The sequence below is a fragment of the Hypanus sabinus genome, chromosome 6 (genome assembly GCF_030144855.1).
Source record: "Hypanus sabinus isolate sHypSab1 chromosome 6, sHypSab1.hap1, whole genome shotgun sequence".
NCBI classification, from domain to species: Eukaryota; Metazoa; Chordata; class Chondrichthyes; order Myliobatiformes; family Dasyatidae; genus Hypanus; species Hypanus sabinus.
In genome coordinates, this window is record NC_082711.1 from 53,833,932 (window position 1) to 53,850,040 (window position 16,109).

Sequence of the window (16,109 nt, forward strand, 5' to 3'; positions counted from 1 at the left end):
CTTCAGGTTTGAGTTTTTGAATTCTTCATCACTGGACTTTGCTTTCCCATTCCATTTTCTATCTGACTGCCTGTCGCTGGCTTCTGGAACTGTTACAATAATTCCAACATAGGCTCAAGGAACTGTACCTCACCTTCTGTCTGGGCATATTAATGTCTCTAGACTTAAAACTGAGATCTCCAAATTTAGGTCACTCACTGTCTCTTCCTGTATTGGAGCTCACCATTTCAACTCTAAGTCATTGATCTGTGAGTTTTGCTCAGTTTATCTCCATTCATTTCTCACAGCTCTCCTATCAGAGAGAAAAACAACATCACATCCTCTACTTGGTGTATTAACCAAATCATGATTTTCCCTTTGCCCTATTCATCTCTTCTGCCACCTTCTTTGCAAATAAAAATTGTCATTTTTAAGAATTTTCTTATTTTAAATATTTATTTATTGAGTTACAGCAGAGAGTAGGCCTACCAACACTTCGAGCCACACTGTCCAGCAACTCTCGATTTAACACCAGCCTGATTACAGGACTATTTACAGAGACTGATTAACCTACAAGCCTGTACATCTTTGGACTGTGGGAGGAAACTGAAGCACTTGGAGGAAGCCAATGTGATCACAAAGAGACCGTACAAACTCCTTACAGACAATGGCAGGGATTGAACCCGCATCACTGGTACTGTAAAGCATTGTGCTAACCACTACAGTACCATGCCACCCCTTGTTCTGATAAAGGGCGTCTGACTTGTAACTTTAACTTTGTTTCCCTTTAGGCAGACGCTGATTGATCTACTGATTATTGAATATTAAAAACTAATAATAGGATGTGGTACTGCAAGAAAAAAGTGCAGAAGAGAGTCAGCACCATATTGCCTGGAATGGAAGGCTTTTATTATAAAGATAAATTGGATTGGGCTGTTCTCAATGGAGTACGGGGGAGCTGTGGTAAACTATGTATACCTGTCTGGACACGCCCCTCTGCTGACTGTTCCTGTGGCTCCTCCCACAGACCCCTGTATAAAGGCGATTAGAGGCACTGCTCCTCCCTCAGTCTCCAAGATGTCGTGGTCACGTTTGCAGCTAATAAAAGCCTATCTTTTAATTCCTGTCTCCGAGAGTTATTGATGGTGCATCAGGACCTTATACGGAGGTTTATAAAATCATGAGGGGCATAGATAGGGTTGATAGTCACAGTTCTTTTCAAAGGTAGGGAAGTTAAAACTAGAAGACGTAAAGGTAAAGTATGAGGGGAAAGAAATAAAGGGAGATCTGAGGGGCATGTTTTACCTCACAGAGTGAAGGGCACATAGAACAAGCTGTCAGAGGAAGTGGTGGAGGGAGATCTGATCAGAAAATTTGAATATGGATTGAATGTAGGAAAATGGGACAAGAAAAGAGAAGCATGGATAAGCCAGGTTCCTATGTTGTGTAACTCTGTGACTGTACACCCTTCAGCCTTTAACACTTATTTTAGTGTTGCTCCACCAAAAGGTTGAGATTGTTATACTACTGCTTCGCTAATGAAAGAGATGTGAACATCATTATACTATTGCAATCACAAGAAAAATCCTTCTGGGCTGTGATTTTGGTAATTATTAAAAATTTAAAAAAACCTCAGTGCCTTTCAAATGCCCTTCCTTGCTTTTCCATTTCCCTTAATGGGCTATCTTGTATGTTAGCCAAATTGCAGCTGTTTCTTCAATATAATGATACAGGAAAGGAGCCTTGGTGGTTTTATTGGCCTTTTATATTGCCTGAGGTTAAGAAGGGGAACTGAGGCCATATCTAATGTTTTCTTCTTGAGATTTTCATTGTGATATTCCAAGCTTCATGCTTTGCCTGTCTAAACTTTACTCACGAGCCTCCTCAAAATAAACTAATCTTCCACAAGCTGAAAAAAGCAACAAACCAAAGGCTCTGTCTCTTTATCTGAATTCTATAAGCGTAGAAGAAAAGTAATAATGTAATTAACTCCTTCTGCTGTATTTTAATATACCTGCTTATGACATATTTCATTAATTTTACTTCAGTGAGTCTTGTAAGTATTTGCCCCTTTTCAAAAGGCTAACTTGTCTCAAAAATTATCTTTGACATTGTAGCTTTCCACAGTATATCCTTCATTACGTTCAGAGGACCGTGCCAAAGTATTTTCAGAGACAGTGACATTAAATGTATAGAGTCACAGAGTAAATGAAGAGTTTAGTATAGAAACTGGCCCTCTGGCACATGTCCAAACTGACTAAAGTATACTTATGAGCGAGTTCAGTTTGCCTGAATTTGGATCATATCCTTTTAAATCATTCCTCTTTGTAAATAATGTGCAAAATCTAGTATCACAGTTCCTAAGCTATACAAGGGCATGTGACAGGTTCCAAATTATTAATACAGCTGATTATAGAAGGGTGAAAAGCGAAGTGAAAAAAAATCAAACGGCAGAACCAAAAAGAGGGAGAGAGTGTGAGAAAAGACTGGCAACAAGCTTGAAAAGTGATCCACAAATATGATGCAAGCATGTTGTAGGAGAAGTGGGAGTGATCAATGACTATAAAGAAAAGAACTTCTTACAGGAACAGAATAATGAAATATGTAATTCATAATGCTCTTCACTAAGGAAGAAGAGGCTGTGAGTTTCAACAAAGGAATACATGGCTAGGTTACTAAACGGGCTAAAAGCTGGTAAAGGAGGTTTAGCAGAAAAAAATAGGTTCACCTAAAGAGACAAATTATCTGGTACAGATGGAATCCATTCACAGTTGCTGGGGTAAGTGAAGGAGGGAACTGTTGAGGCCCTGACAAGCCATTGAAACACTTACAGATTTATGAGCAGTGTCTGAAGACTAGAACAATATGGATGTAACAGTTATTGAAAGTGAAACTGCACATGCTTGAACCTAAATAAAACCAGAAGATGCTGGAACTACTCATGGTGGTTGCATAGCAGTTTGCACAGTTGCCTTACAATGCCAATGATCACCAATGGGGGGGGGGGGGGAGTTTCCTGCCGCTGTTCATAAGAGGTTTGTACATTCTCCCTTTTCCTCTGGTTGCTCTGGTTTACTCCCACATTCCAAAGTAGTACAGTTACTGTCAGGGTTAGCAAGTTGTGGGCATGCTATGATGGTGCCAGAAGTGGGACGACACTACGGGCTGCCCCATAACAGTCCTTGCTGATTTGATTTGACACAAATGACACATTTCACTGGACGTCTCAATGCACATGTGACAAAGAAAGCTAATCTGTATCTTTACAAGTCTGGTAGCACTTGTGAAGAGAGAAATCATAATGTTTCATGTTGATGACTTTTCAATAGATGAAAGATCATTGCCCTTACATATTAATTCTGTCTCTCTCTCCATTGACACTACTCGATCAGGTAACTATACACAGATTTTATGTTTTTAATGCAAATATACAACCTTGCTTATAAAAAATATACAGAAAAACTCAGTAGCTACAGCTCAGTCAAGTTATCTAGGGTGATGGGGACAATTTTTAAAATAATAAGCAGGATCAGTATCAATAGGGACTAACCCAAAATCTCAACAATTAATTACCCCATACCACCACTCTCCTCCAACCTCAATGCTGCTGGATCTACTGATTTCTTCTGGAAGATTTGTTGCTGTTTCAGAATTTACAATGGTTAGGACAAAGTATGATTTGTTTAAGGAAAGGCAGCAGAAATTTGTTAGAGGCACTACAGACACAGTGGGCCCAATAGTTTCCTTCTGTAGTGTAATTAATCTGTAATTATCCTGAAAGGGGTCCTTGCTATTGTGAATCTGTTATCCAGTCATTACATTGTTCAATTTTTCATCATGTAAAGAGCACTTTGCTGATCAATGGAAACATGCTGTCATTCATAAAGCACATATTCTCTACACATTGAGTGATTCTTTTAATTAGGATTTTGATAAGAATGCAATCCCTTATAGCCACAGGTAGCAGCAGTCAATCTCACAGTCACCATCTGACATTGAAAATCGATTCAAATAAAGTCCTAGATCTTAGCCCAAAGCAGCAGGCTTTGTGACACTTCTAATATACCTTGGAATTATTAAAAAATTAGTCAAAAGGCCAGCTACTTTCACAGAGAAAGAAATGGAAAAAAAACACAGAAGAAATCTGGGTCATTTAGTACACATTGAGATTGATGGAGGTTTTACAGTGGACTTTTCACCAGCTCAAAATGGTCTTACAAAGTGTCAGCAACATATTGAGTTAACCTACTCTTAAATCAGAGCCCAGAACCTTCAACTGGGCATGTGCTTAGTCACAAAATGGGTGCATATTCATAATTCACTGAGGGTGAGGTTGGATTTGGAAGTGTGCAGAGATGACAGCAGGACTTTACAGCCCTGTGTGCTTGTGCAGAAGGGTATGCAGCATTTCAACAGCTTTACATGAAATTTGCCTCAATGTTAAGGATAAATAACATGGATTGAAGCAATGTTTTAACTAGTATATGTAGTTCCTTAAAGGATTGGATTGGTAAAACCTTGGGTTGGAAACAGTTAAAATAACCTGGAGATCATTGCTAAGATAATATAAAACTATTTCTGGTAACCTTTAGAAGTCCACTGGGATGCCAGCAAAACCCAAATTGCCAAGTATAGGCCTGACACAAGAAAAAAAAGAGAAAAGTGAAAACTGAAATGACTACTTCACGTAAGATCAATTATGGGGACAAATTTCCAAACTTTAATTGGAGTCTTCAGATGCAACATTATTTTTAGAGGTTGACAGTAAATGTACATAGACAAAAAATATCAAAATGACTGTGGACAAAATGCAAATTACTTTAACTAGCCCATTATTTTTATAACCTAACTCTTAATGCAAAGCCTATTGTTGCATCAACCAGATGCTTTCTGAAGTCTGTTCTTTATGTTGCACTGGTGAGTATTGCGTTTGTTCTTATAAAAGACAAACTTAGCATGGGTTTATGTTAGAACATTCCATTACTGAACTGCTGCTCAACCAGGTGACCATCATAGCTTCTGGTTCCGTAAACCCCTTGCATTGCCCACTGGGAACTGACGTTCTCTATTATGCACACATAATCCCACATCTTGAACGAAAAACAAACACAATACTATGATTCCATAAACCTTCAAAGAAAGATGATCCTTTCCAATAAAGATATCTGCATTCCGTAGTCTGTCTCTTTCCAACTTCAAATGTGATGAGCAACTACAGTCCCTTATCCACTTATCAACTTTCATTCAGTCTCTGAGGTGCTGATGGTCCTTTTTGGTCTACTATTTGTTTCCACAGGTGCATTGCTTGTGCTTGCTGCAATAATATGCACGTCCTTCTGAGAACTCTGATCAATATGTTCATTTTTTACATATGCTGGCTCCTTTGGTGTACTGACAGATGACATGTCACAGCTATGGTTGGAGCATGTGGTAGTAGATCTATGAGGTTTCTTCTCATAGGTGTCCATCACTCCATCTGGAACTGGCAGGAATGTGGAGTTATTCCTCTTACACATATCCTTGCATGGATCTCATACAGGATTCATGATTTCAGATTTGCACTTGATCTCCAGGCTTTAGGTCTGGTAGGCTTTTCGCAATCTTGTGCTGATCCTGCTTCTGTTTTGCTTTCGCTTGTACTTTAACCATTTTGACCTTGTGTGCTCTTTAGGTGTCAACAGGTTTTCATATTAGTTTCATGTTAGGAAGTTTAATGCGTACACATTGACCAATCATCATTTGTGCTGGTGAGAGATAATTCTGAGTGGCACACTTCTGTAAGCCATTAGAGTTTTGTGAAAATCCTCTCATCCATCTTGTGCTTATTTCATGAGGCCCTTCACTACCTTGACTGAACACTCTGCCTGGCCACTAGATTGTGGGTGATATAGGCTAGAAGTTATACATTGAACATTGGCAAAGGACTCAAATTCACAGCTCAAAAATTGTGGAGAATTTCTGATACTACCTCACATGGGACTCCATGACTCACAAACACAGTTTTCAGGATGGTGATGAGCGCTGTGTTGGATGTTGATTGTAGTGTTGCAACCTCTGGGTAACTGGAAAAGTAGTCTGTTACAACAGTATCATCTGTTCCATTACAATCAAACTAATCTACTCCAAATTTCAAGTGCAGCCGGTCTGGTGCAGGATGTGGTGTGAGAGTTCTGCTTGCTGTTTCAGTTTGTAGGTGAGGCATATTTCAAATGAAGCAATGGACTTCTCTTAAAAGTTGAAATCGAGCTCACATGCACTACTTGCACCAGCAGCTAGTTCCACACTCTCATAACCCTCTGAGTGAAGTCGACTTCCCTCATGGTCCCCTTAAACTGTTCACCTTTCACCCTTAACCCAGGACCTCACCCAAACTCAATGGAAGTAGCCTACTTATATTTACCCTATCTATACCCCTCATAATTTTGCATATCTCTATCAAATTTTCTCTCAGTCTTCTGTGTTCCAAGGAATAATGTCATAACTTTCAATCTTTCCTCCTAACTCAGTTCCTCCAGATCTGGCAACATGCCCTGAAAGTTTCTCTGTACTCTTTCAACCTTATTTACATCTTTCCTGTGGCTAGGCGACCAAGGCTGCACACAATACTCCAAATTAAGCCTCACCAATGTCTTATACAACTTCAATATGGCTTCCCATCTTCTGCACTCAATACTTTGATTTATCATTCGTCAGATTCAAAATATTTTTCCTTTGACCCCTCTTTGCATATGAAACAGTAGTCTTCAAAACTCCAATATCTTCCACATAACTCAGAATCAGAAATTGCTGACTTGCTGCAAGAGTACCAATGGAGTTTAACCATCTGTACAGCTTGACAGGACAGTATTCAGTCACTGTTTGTGTTACAAGAGTACTGTTAAATATAATATCATAATATATGCAGCCAAGATCAACCTGTTCAAACATTCTCTCATGTCAACAGCATTTATTCCATTCTGAGAGTAATAAAGCCTTTGTTTTGCATTGGTGTTGAATACTTAAGCAGGTCCTAATTATCACACCCTTAGAAAGATCTAAAAGAAATCACTCTTTACAGCTTACATAATAACTACATACAAGGCAACTTGGTATAAGAGGCTTTGACTGCATTCTGAAGACTTTTCATGATATTAAAATAAACACTGATTTGGTTTGATCACAGCTTCCTGCAAGACTCTTATTGATCCCCATTTCCTCTCACTATCCTGAGATATGCAGGCGGAGAAAGGTTATCTGCACCCACAATATATCATTAGAATAGCCTAAAGCACTCTTAAAATTGTCTCTTGTCATAATTGATGGCAAGCCTTCAATAAAAGCTGGGAGAGAGGGAGAAGAAGAAGAAGAGGGATGTACTGTACTTGGCTGGTAACTGGGTTAGAGATAACGAAGATCAAGAATTATACTCAGTGGCCACTTTATTAGGTACACTGCTCATTAATGCAAATATCTTATCAGCTAACCACGTGCCAGCAAGCTAATGCAAAAAAGCATGCAGGCATGGTCAAGATATTCAGACCAAACACCAGAGTGGGGAAGAAATGTGATCAAAGTGACTTGGACTGTGGAAAGATTGTTGGTGCCAGATGGGGTGGTTTGAATACCTCAGAAACCGCTGATCTCCTGGGACTTTCACACACAACAGGCTCTGGAGTTTACAGAGAATGGCATGAAAAACAAAAAAAAATACCAAGTGAGCACCAATTCTGTAGGTGAAAACTTGTTTTTTATGAGAGAGACCACAGGACAATGGCCAGACTGGTTCAAGCTGACAGGAAAGTGACAGTAACTCAAATAACCACCTGTTACAACGGTGATATACAAAGAACATCTCTGAATGCAGAACACGTTGAACCTTGAAGTGAATGGAATACAGCAGAAGACCAGAAGCACATACTTAGTTGTCAATTCATCAGTTACAGGAGGTACATAATAAAGTGGCCACTGAGTGTACAATAGCATTATGGGAGTATTGGTGAAGGTGGAGGTAGGGTGGTGATAAAAGTCATGGATAGATGTGAGACATGGCTTAAGTATGATGCTCAGAAACACAGTGGCTTCAGTCCCACATTCACGTAAAGAGTTTTATAAATGTCCTATTATAGGCATATGGAACCTATTGCTGGTATGGTTCTCTCTGCCTTAGAACAAAGCAACATGGTACTGCGATTCCAAAGACAGCACTTCATAGAGGAAAAGTATCTCATATTCTGCCTGTATTCTATAACACAAATATAGGAACTCAAAATTTTCAAACTTCATATAACCCACATTCCCTGTCCTTTCTCTTACCTTTTTGTACCATCTACCCACACACACCCCATCACCCTGTTTCATTCTCTACTTTCACCTAGTTCCATCTGCCTATCACCCACATACGATACTTACTGGTTCCATCTGCCCAACATCCTTTCCTTATCTGATTTCACTTGTAACCTTCGTTACTTATCAGATTCCACTTCTGTAGTCTCTTTTGTCTTGATGTACCACCTTCCAGCCTCTGTTTTTACCTCCTCCTACCCTCCACCCACTCAATCAACCCCCTCTCTCTCCTTATTTGTCTCTACTTGTCACCATCAGTGACTGTCTCTGGACTCCATCACTATCCTCCCCCAACTTTGCTCTATCTAACCATCATCTCCTTCCTCTTTCGGATCCACTCAACACCTGTCAGCTCTTGTCTCACTCCTTTATTTTGTTTATCTCCCCTCTACACCCTCCGTCCTAATGCAGGATCCCAAACTGAAACATCAGCTAATCTGACAGTGGCTACTCAACCCAATGAGTTCTTCCAGCGGTTTGCTTCATGCTCCAGATGCCAGCATCTGCAGACTCTCTTGTGTTGACAAATCACAGAATGTGCTGTCTCATTCACTTATTGAAAGAAGCTTGTGCCTATATTTGGTGTGCAGCCTTGTACATTACTTTTGCCAACACTGAGCATAGCTATTGTATTTACAAAAGTAGTAAGTTTCCTACCACCATACTGGAAGGTTAGCCACCCAATAGTACCTGTTTATTACGCATCCTGTCTCAAGATCTCTTTGTAAAAGCTATTGAGTATGAATATTTATTTTTAGTTGAATAAATTGAAACTATTGACATTGTGCATCAGAGTAATAACTTACCGAAATATTTTCACTTTACAATAAGAACAGAAACATCTGTTTTTGCTTCCCCCCAAAAATCTCAAACTTAGCTAATTCCAGCATCAAATATCGAATTAAAACTAATTTTCTGGGCAGGATTTATGTGCTTCAGTTATATTAATTATGATGTTACAGGGAGTAATTGGTCAATATTCAAAGGGCCAATGTCATTATTGTATCAAATAACAGAAAGCTATCACCAATTATAAATGTGAAAAGTTTGGTATTGTCACTTCAGCCTGTTTGTACTCTGCATCCAGAATTCATTCTATTGATAGCAATGGACTTTATTGGAATGATCTTTGTTGACAGGGGTACAATGCATTTACTTTACTATATACCATGCTTTGAGTTGCCAAATGAAGAGGAATTTCTTGTTAAAGAGGTTTTGGTACAAAGTTGTGTTATCACGTGAAACTTCTGTTAAGTAAATACAAAATATTTTTCAATCATATTCATTAATAACACAGTTCAAATATTCCATTGTATGCTGTAATATTTATGAATTGTACATAAGTTATTGATTTACCATGTTCATTTCCAAGGTTCAGATCGCTGGCAGGGCGTAGATCCTGAAATGAACCCTGTCCCAAGACCCAGTCAAAGTTATCTGCCAGAGAATTCTTCCAACCACATTGTCCATTTTCAAAGGTGCAAGATGTTCCACATTCTTTTTCATCTGTGTTGTCGCCACAGTCATCTAGAAAATCACAGCTCTGTTCTGTATGATAACATTTTCCATTCTGGCATGCCAAATAATTGGGTGGACAGGATCCTGCGAAAAGAAGCATTTCTCATGAGTGAGTTTATATAGGATCACTGACTTGTGTGTTATAGTTGGTCAGCTGAACCTTCAATGAAGTTGGTTCACTGAAAGGTTGTTATTATATTTGATCTACTCACTCACCAGAGGGGTTTTCTAAAGGAAAATTCCTTTTCTGCAATGTTACCTTTAAAATCCGCTGCTATAGAATTTTGCTTATTAAATTTACTACTATTTAAAATTATAAAAAAATAATTTCATTGCCTTGAAATGAACATTAACAGCAGGAAAGATACTTCTCACACACAAACTTGCAATATAAACAGACTACTTTGTAGGCAGCAATTAAATTGATGTGATTCTCTTGCTCTACCTGAGCACTAAATTTGGCGGAACCTAAGTTCTGTTTGAAGCCTTTGAAACCACGTTGAATGTTGAGCAACTTTCATTGGCCGTTAAGTATTGCCAACCAATATAATTATGGAATAAAGCCAAATTAACTTGATCCAGTCCTCATCAGTGCCAACAACTTCCAGCAGTCATTGATTCCCACTGATCATTTGCAAGGCTTTCAACTGATTCTAATGTTTTTAGCTTTGACACTAAGAGACTAATCTGATACTTCCATTGGCATCTCAGCTGAAATCAATTAGCACAACATACATAGTGTGTAAATTCTGCAACTATTTGCATCTGTTATGGATTTACACAAAAGCATTTTGCAATATAGATCACTTGTATGTAGCACTATATGCTTTTGGGATTCTTCCCTTGAAGTTAATGGAGATGAACTTTGACGGCAGAGTAAAATCACGAATCTTCTTGTAATATTAACCGGTATGAATTTCCAAGATTTTGCTTTTATTCATACATATAGTTTTTGTTGGACTCAGGAAATGGATAAAGTAAATGCATCCTATTTTTGAAACATCTAAGCTTTTTCGAACTGCAGCAAAAAAAAACCCTTCAAATTCCCATATGCCATAAAGGCCATAAAGCATCAATAGATTCCTGGAAATCCCTGTAAACCTGAAGTGCCACAGAATCATTAGCAGAAAATCCTAGCATTAGTTCTCATGCCAAGCTCTCTTGCCTTGACCACTAGCAAGATGAAACTTTCCGCTTAAGTTAATGTACATTTTAAAAACAATAGGGAATTTCTTATGTTTTCCCCACAACCAGTTGCAATCTAATACCAGAAATCATTTGGCTTTTCCATTTTTCTAATTTCCTTTTTGTTTTTGTGTTATCTTCTCTATTAGTGGATAATACACTCAGTAGCCACTTTATTAGGCAAACCTGCTCATTAATGCAATTATCTAATCAGCCAGTTATGTGGCAGCAACTCAGTGCAGAAAAGCATGCAGACATGGTCAAGAAACTCAGTTATTCTTTAGACCAAATGTCAGAAAGGGTTTAAAATGTGACTTAAGTGACTTTGACTGTGGAATGAATGTTGGTCCCAGAAGAGGTTGTTTGAGTATCTCAGAAACTGCAGATCTTCTAGGATTTTCACACACAGCAGTCTCCAGAGTTTTCAGAAAATGGTGCAAATCCAAAAAAAGAGGCAGTTCTGTGGGTGAAAATGCCTTGTTAATGACAGAGGTCAGAAGAGAATGGTCAGGCTAGTTCAAATTGCCAGGGAGGCAAAAGTAACACAAATGATCATTTATTACAACAGTAGTGTGCAGAAGAGCTTCTCTGAACACACATGTCGAACCTTGAAGTGGATAGGCTACAGCAGCAGACAGTCATGAACATGCAGTCCTGTGAGGTACCAATAAAGTGGCTGCTGAGCGCATACAGTATACACAAACAAAGCAAGCACACCTGATGTCTTGATGTGCAACTCTCTATAGGTTGGAAAGACATTATTTGGCTATTTCTGTTTCCATACATAACAAGATTTACATAGAAAGTTTGGATACAAAAGTTTATCCATAAAATATTTTAAATTGATCTTAGAAACCACACCTATAATTTAACATTGGACAAGATAGCCCCAACTTGCTTAGCCAACTGTTGCAAAGCAGGTGATGTTGCCTGACGAAGGGTCTCCGCCCGAAACGTCGACATCGCTTCTCCCTATAGATGCTGCCTAGCCTGCTGTGTTCTACCAGCATTTTGTGTGTGTTGTTGTTTGAATTTCCAGCATCTGCAGATTTCCTCGTGTTTGATGTTGCCTTCTCAGCTCCAGGGACAGAAGAACAACTCTGATCAGCAGAACACTTTGTGTGGAGTTTTCCCATTTAGCCTCTTTCAATGGTGCAAGATATGAGAAGTTTTACATAAAAATACACAATCCATGCACTTTCCTTGAACTCATCTCTGTGGGTCAGAGTGGTTTCTGAGTGTTTTTCCAACATTATCCCAAAACCCTACACTTGTGCCTAATGCTTGATCTAAAGCTTTTTGCATAAACTTAAAGCTGTTTTTACTTATTAAAATTGGCATGAGTACAAAAAGGTACCAAGAAAATTGGATAAACTATCATACCATTAATTTGGATACCATGTCTGCATTAGTGCTCAGTTTGTTAAATTCTCATTCTTAAATGATGAAACATTCAAAATGAGCTGCAATTCCTGTCATCCCACAGATGCTGTTCAACCTGCTGAGTTCTTCCAGTATATTGTTTGTTGTTCAGAATCCAGCATCTGCAGTCTCTTCTGCCTCCATGATCCCTTAATCGGGATTTAATATATTTTCAACATTGGTTTTGAATATTTTTTTCTAGCTGACTGTAAGTGAAATCTGCATATCTACATGGAATCTCTTGTTCACTTAGTGCACATACAGCACTTCATGCAGGCTGCTCTGTGACCATCTTCCATGGATTATGTATTTGATAATCTTAAATAGGTACAACAAGTTCTTCATCAGAGTTTTAATGTTGCACTATTTCATTTCACTGAGGTTAACAAATTGCTGAAAATATCTCATTTTCTCTATTCCTTTCTATCATGGATCAATAATCATTCAAGGTTTCCTTGGAATGTTTTTATGAAGAATAAGAAGAATTCAAAAGTGACAAGGGTAGTTGATAGTTTTTATTTGAAGCCTAACAGCCATGAAAAACAGTGGCACATAGCAGCATAGTTGATAGTGCCAATACTCTACGGTGCCAGCTGTAAGAATGGGGTTTGATTCCTTCAGGGATCTCTAAGGAATTTATATGTTCATTCCCGTGTGGGTTTCCTCTGGGTGCTCTGGTTTCACAGTCCTTGATCCAAGGTCCTCCAAGCGGACCACAAACTTGTCATTGGCTTTGGAGGCTTGCAGGTCTCAATGACCCGGACAGCTACGTTGGCTGGAATCTGAGCTTTATGCTTTGGCTCTTGGTAGGGTCATCCATGCCAAACAGGTAAAAGGGTTAAGTGGGTTAAGATTAAGTGGTTCTGCTCAGGACTAACAACTCTGACTGGTAAATCAAAATTTTTAAGGAAACAGCGATAAAGAATCCTTCTACATCTGAGTGTAATGCTGTTCCTGAATCTCCACCTAGGACGTGCATGATTGGCAATAGTGAAAACCAAGAAGAAGCTACTGACATAATGAAGGAGCATAATGAACACAGCCAGAGATGGGGGACAAAGCTGTAAATGTTACAGATCAGGCAGCATCTGTGGAAAGGAACACCTTCACTCCATCTGCAAAAAAACTGGATTTCCTGATGACCAATCATTTAATTCCCTTCTGCCCCCCCATTAAGTAAAATACAAAAGCTTGAAAGCATGTTACACCAGGCTCAGTGACAGCTTCTATGCTGCTGTTATGAGTCTTTAAATGACGTCCTAATATGATAAGATGAACCCTTGTCCTTACAAGTTAACATGTTATGGCCCTGTACCTTTCTCTGTAGTTTTTTAGTCTTTGATCTGGATTTTGTTGTTGTTTCACTTGTACTACCTCAGTTCACTGTGCACTAATCTGGTACGTATGAACAGTATGCAAGACAAACTCTTCACTGAAACTCAATGCATGTGACAATAATCTATCAATTTAACTTACCAGTAGCCAAATCACTTCTACACAGCAGCGTTTTATAGCTTTCTCAACTTAATTACCAAACTGCTGACCACCAGCAGTGCCTGTCATTACTTTCTTCTTGCTCTTCAGAATCAAGGGTACTTTATGCATTCTAATACCGATGTGATAAGAGATGCTTGATGAGTTGGTGCCTTGGTAGTTTGTGAGGTGATGCATTCCTTGCATTTATATTGGGTTTCTTAATGGTGGACTTGGGATTCTCCACTTCAAGGTTTCCCCAGGTGATTGTATCCACTGGGCCCTTTGAGGAAATGAATTCAGATTGCAAAATGGGGTAGGCTTTTCAGCCACTGGAAAGGGATTGCTGCGGAATTTTCCTGGTGGCAAGCAGTAGAGACCTCCCTATTAGGTGCCGTGGTCTACTTGCTTGAAGATGGTCACGATTACAAATTTGGATGATGAGGTTGTGTTACATACCTTTCCAGTGGGTCTTAGAATCTCTTTCAGGAACCAGTCTGATCATGAGGAACTGGAGTTTTAACTGACAAATGGCCTGTTTGCCTTTGTCACCCTCAAGTCTGGACCACAACAATGTTCACTTCACCCATAGCCAGTGAGGTACTGATAACTGTTGGATTGACCACTGCTTTATTACCTCTGTCAATTTGATCCTGAAATACCAGCAATGACAAGAAGCATTGCTACAAGAAAATCCACACTGAACTTCCCAAGATCCTGCAGGCAACCTGAGGATACTCCCAGAAGCAGGAGCTGAAGAGCAACCACAATAAATGAACTGCTTTGAAGTCCACAACTGTCCTGATACCGGGGAAGAAGGTCTTTGTTTCTCTACCAGGATGGAGTGGTATGGATTTGATTGGAATGACCAAAAGTGAATTAACCTTAACTGCAAGGTATCTCTGGATTGAAAATTTGTCCGTACATCAAGAAAAAAGAGACAGCTCTTTTCTCACCTGAAGACTGACACCCAACAGAAACCCTGAGAGCAGAATTACAGCAGGTGAGTAGGGAAAAACATGGGCAGTCCAGTATTCAAGCTTTCATTCTGCTGAAAGCTAAGTGAACTAATCAGAGACAAACTGGCAGTCAGTGTTTACCAGAAGGTATAGGTTAATAATGACTTCCTCAAATAGGACCCTGTCCTTGATGCAAATGCCCTTAATTCTATCCCACAGGTACATAACTCTATCCTGATAGTCTCAAGTTTCAGGGTGGTTCTTTAGTGACAACATCGGAAGATTCAAGCTCTTTAGCACATTACTAGGAAGAACAGAAACTTGTTGCATTTCATATTTCAAATTCTAGTTTTGATAATCTCATTATATTCATGTCTGACCTGCCATAAAACCGTTAACATTTCAATTTACCTTCAGCAAAGAAATTCAATGTGAATTAATCATTTATAATTTTTGCAAGGACAAAATAAGATATCAGGTCTTTCCTCAATATTTATTGAATCTTTTTATTTGATTTTGAAGAGAGATGAATCCTCAGAACAGCACTAAATACGGCTATGGTTTTGGTAGATTGTCCACCATTCTGATTGATTTTTACACTAAATTAAGCATAAGGCAGAAATCTTGCCCTTAAATCTATTTCACCCAGTTAGCAGCCTTTGCAATTTTTACTTGATCACTTATACTTTAGGATGTCAGCTCACTATAAAGAATGTCTCAAATTCACTGAAATCTGCTGAAGGAAATCAGCAGATTGAGCAGCAGCTAAGCGGGGAAGGGATTTGTTGACATTTTGGGTCAAAACCCTACATCAGGACTGAGAGTGGTGAGGGGAAAAAGTCAGTATAAAGAGTAGAGGGGGAGTGGTGATACCAAGGTGACTGTTGGACTGAGGAGAGGTGCAGGATGGTGAGTAGATGAAGCTAGACAGGAAGGCGGGGGGAAGATGGAAAGGGCATTATGGGGATTTTGTGCCTGTGAAAACAATAACACAGTAAATTTAAATTTGTAATACATATCAAAAAATTTGGACAAAACATAGATGAGCATCATCAGCAAACTTTAGTAAGTTTGTAGATGATGCTAAAATTGGCTGGTGAGGCAAGCCCATTATCTGCTGAAAGTGGCAACCTAAGTAGGAAAGGAGGAATAGAGAAGTAGAATGGCAAGCTTGCCTTCCTCAGAGCATGGAGTCGAGAGGAAATCACATTGCACTTGCATAAAATGTTGGTTTACATTAGTGGAGCACAG

The 16,109-nt window shown here is 39.1% G+C and overlaps 1 protein-coding gene across 3 annotated transcripts in view; it reads right to left on the reverse strand.

The window, feature by feature from the left end:
- malrd1 (MAM and LDL receptor class A domain containing 1) overlaps positions 1-16,109 on the reverse strand; it is a 430,000-nt gene that overhangs the window by 145,175 nt on the left and 268,716 nt on the right. For all 3 annotated transcript variants that reach the window (XM_059972137.1, XM_059972136.1, XM_059972138.1), the window contains one exon: positions 9,658-9,903. In XM_059972137.1, the coding sequence (XP_059828120.1) occupies positions 9,658-9,903 (246 nt within the window). The remainder of the gene's footprint in view (positions 1-9,657; positions 9,904-16,109) is intronic.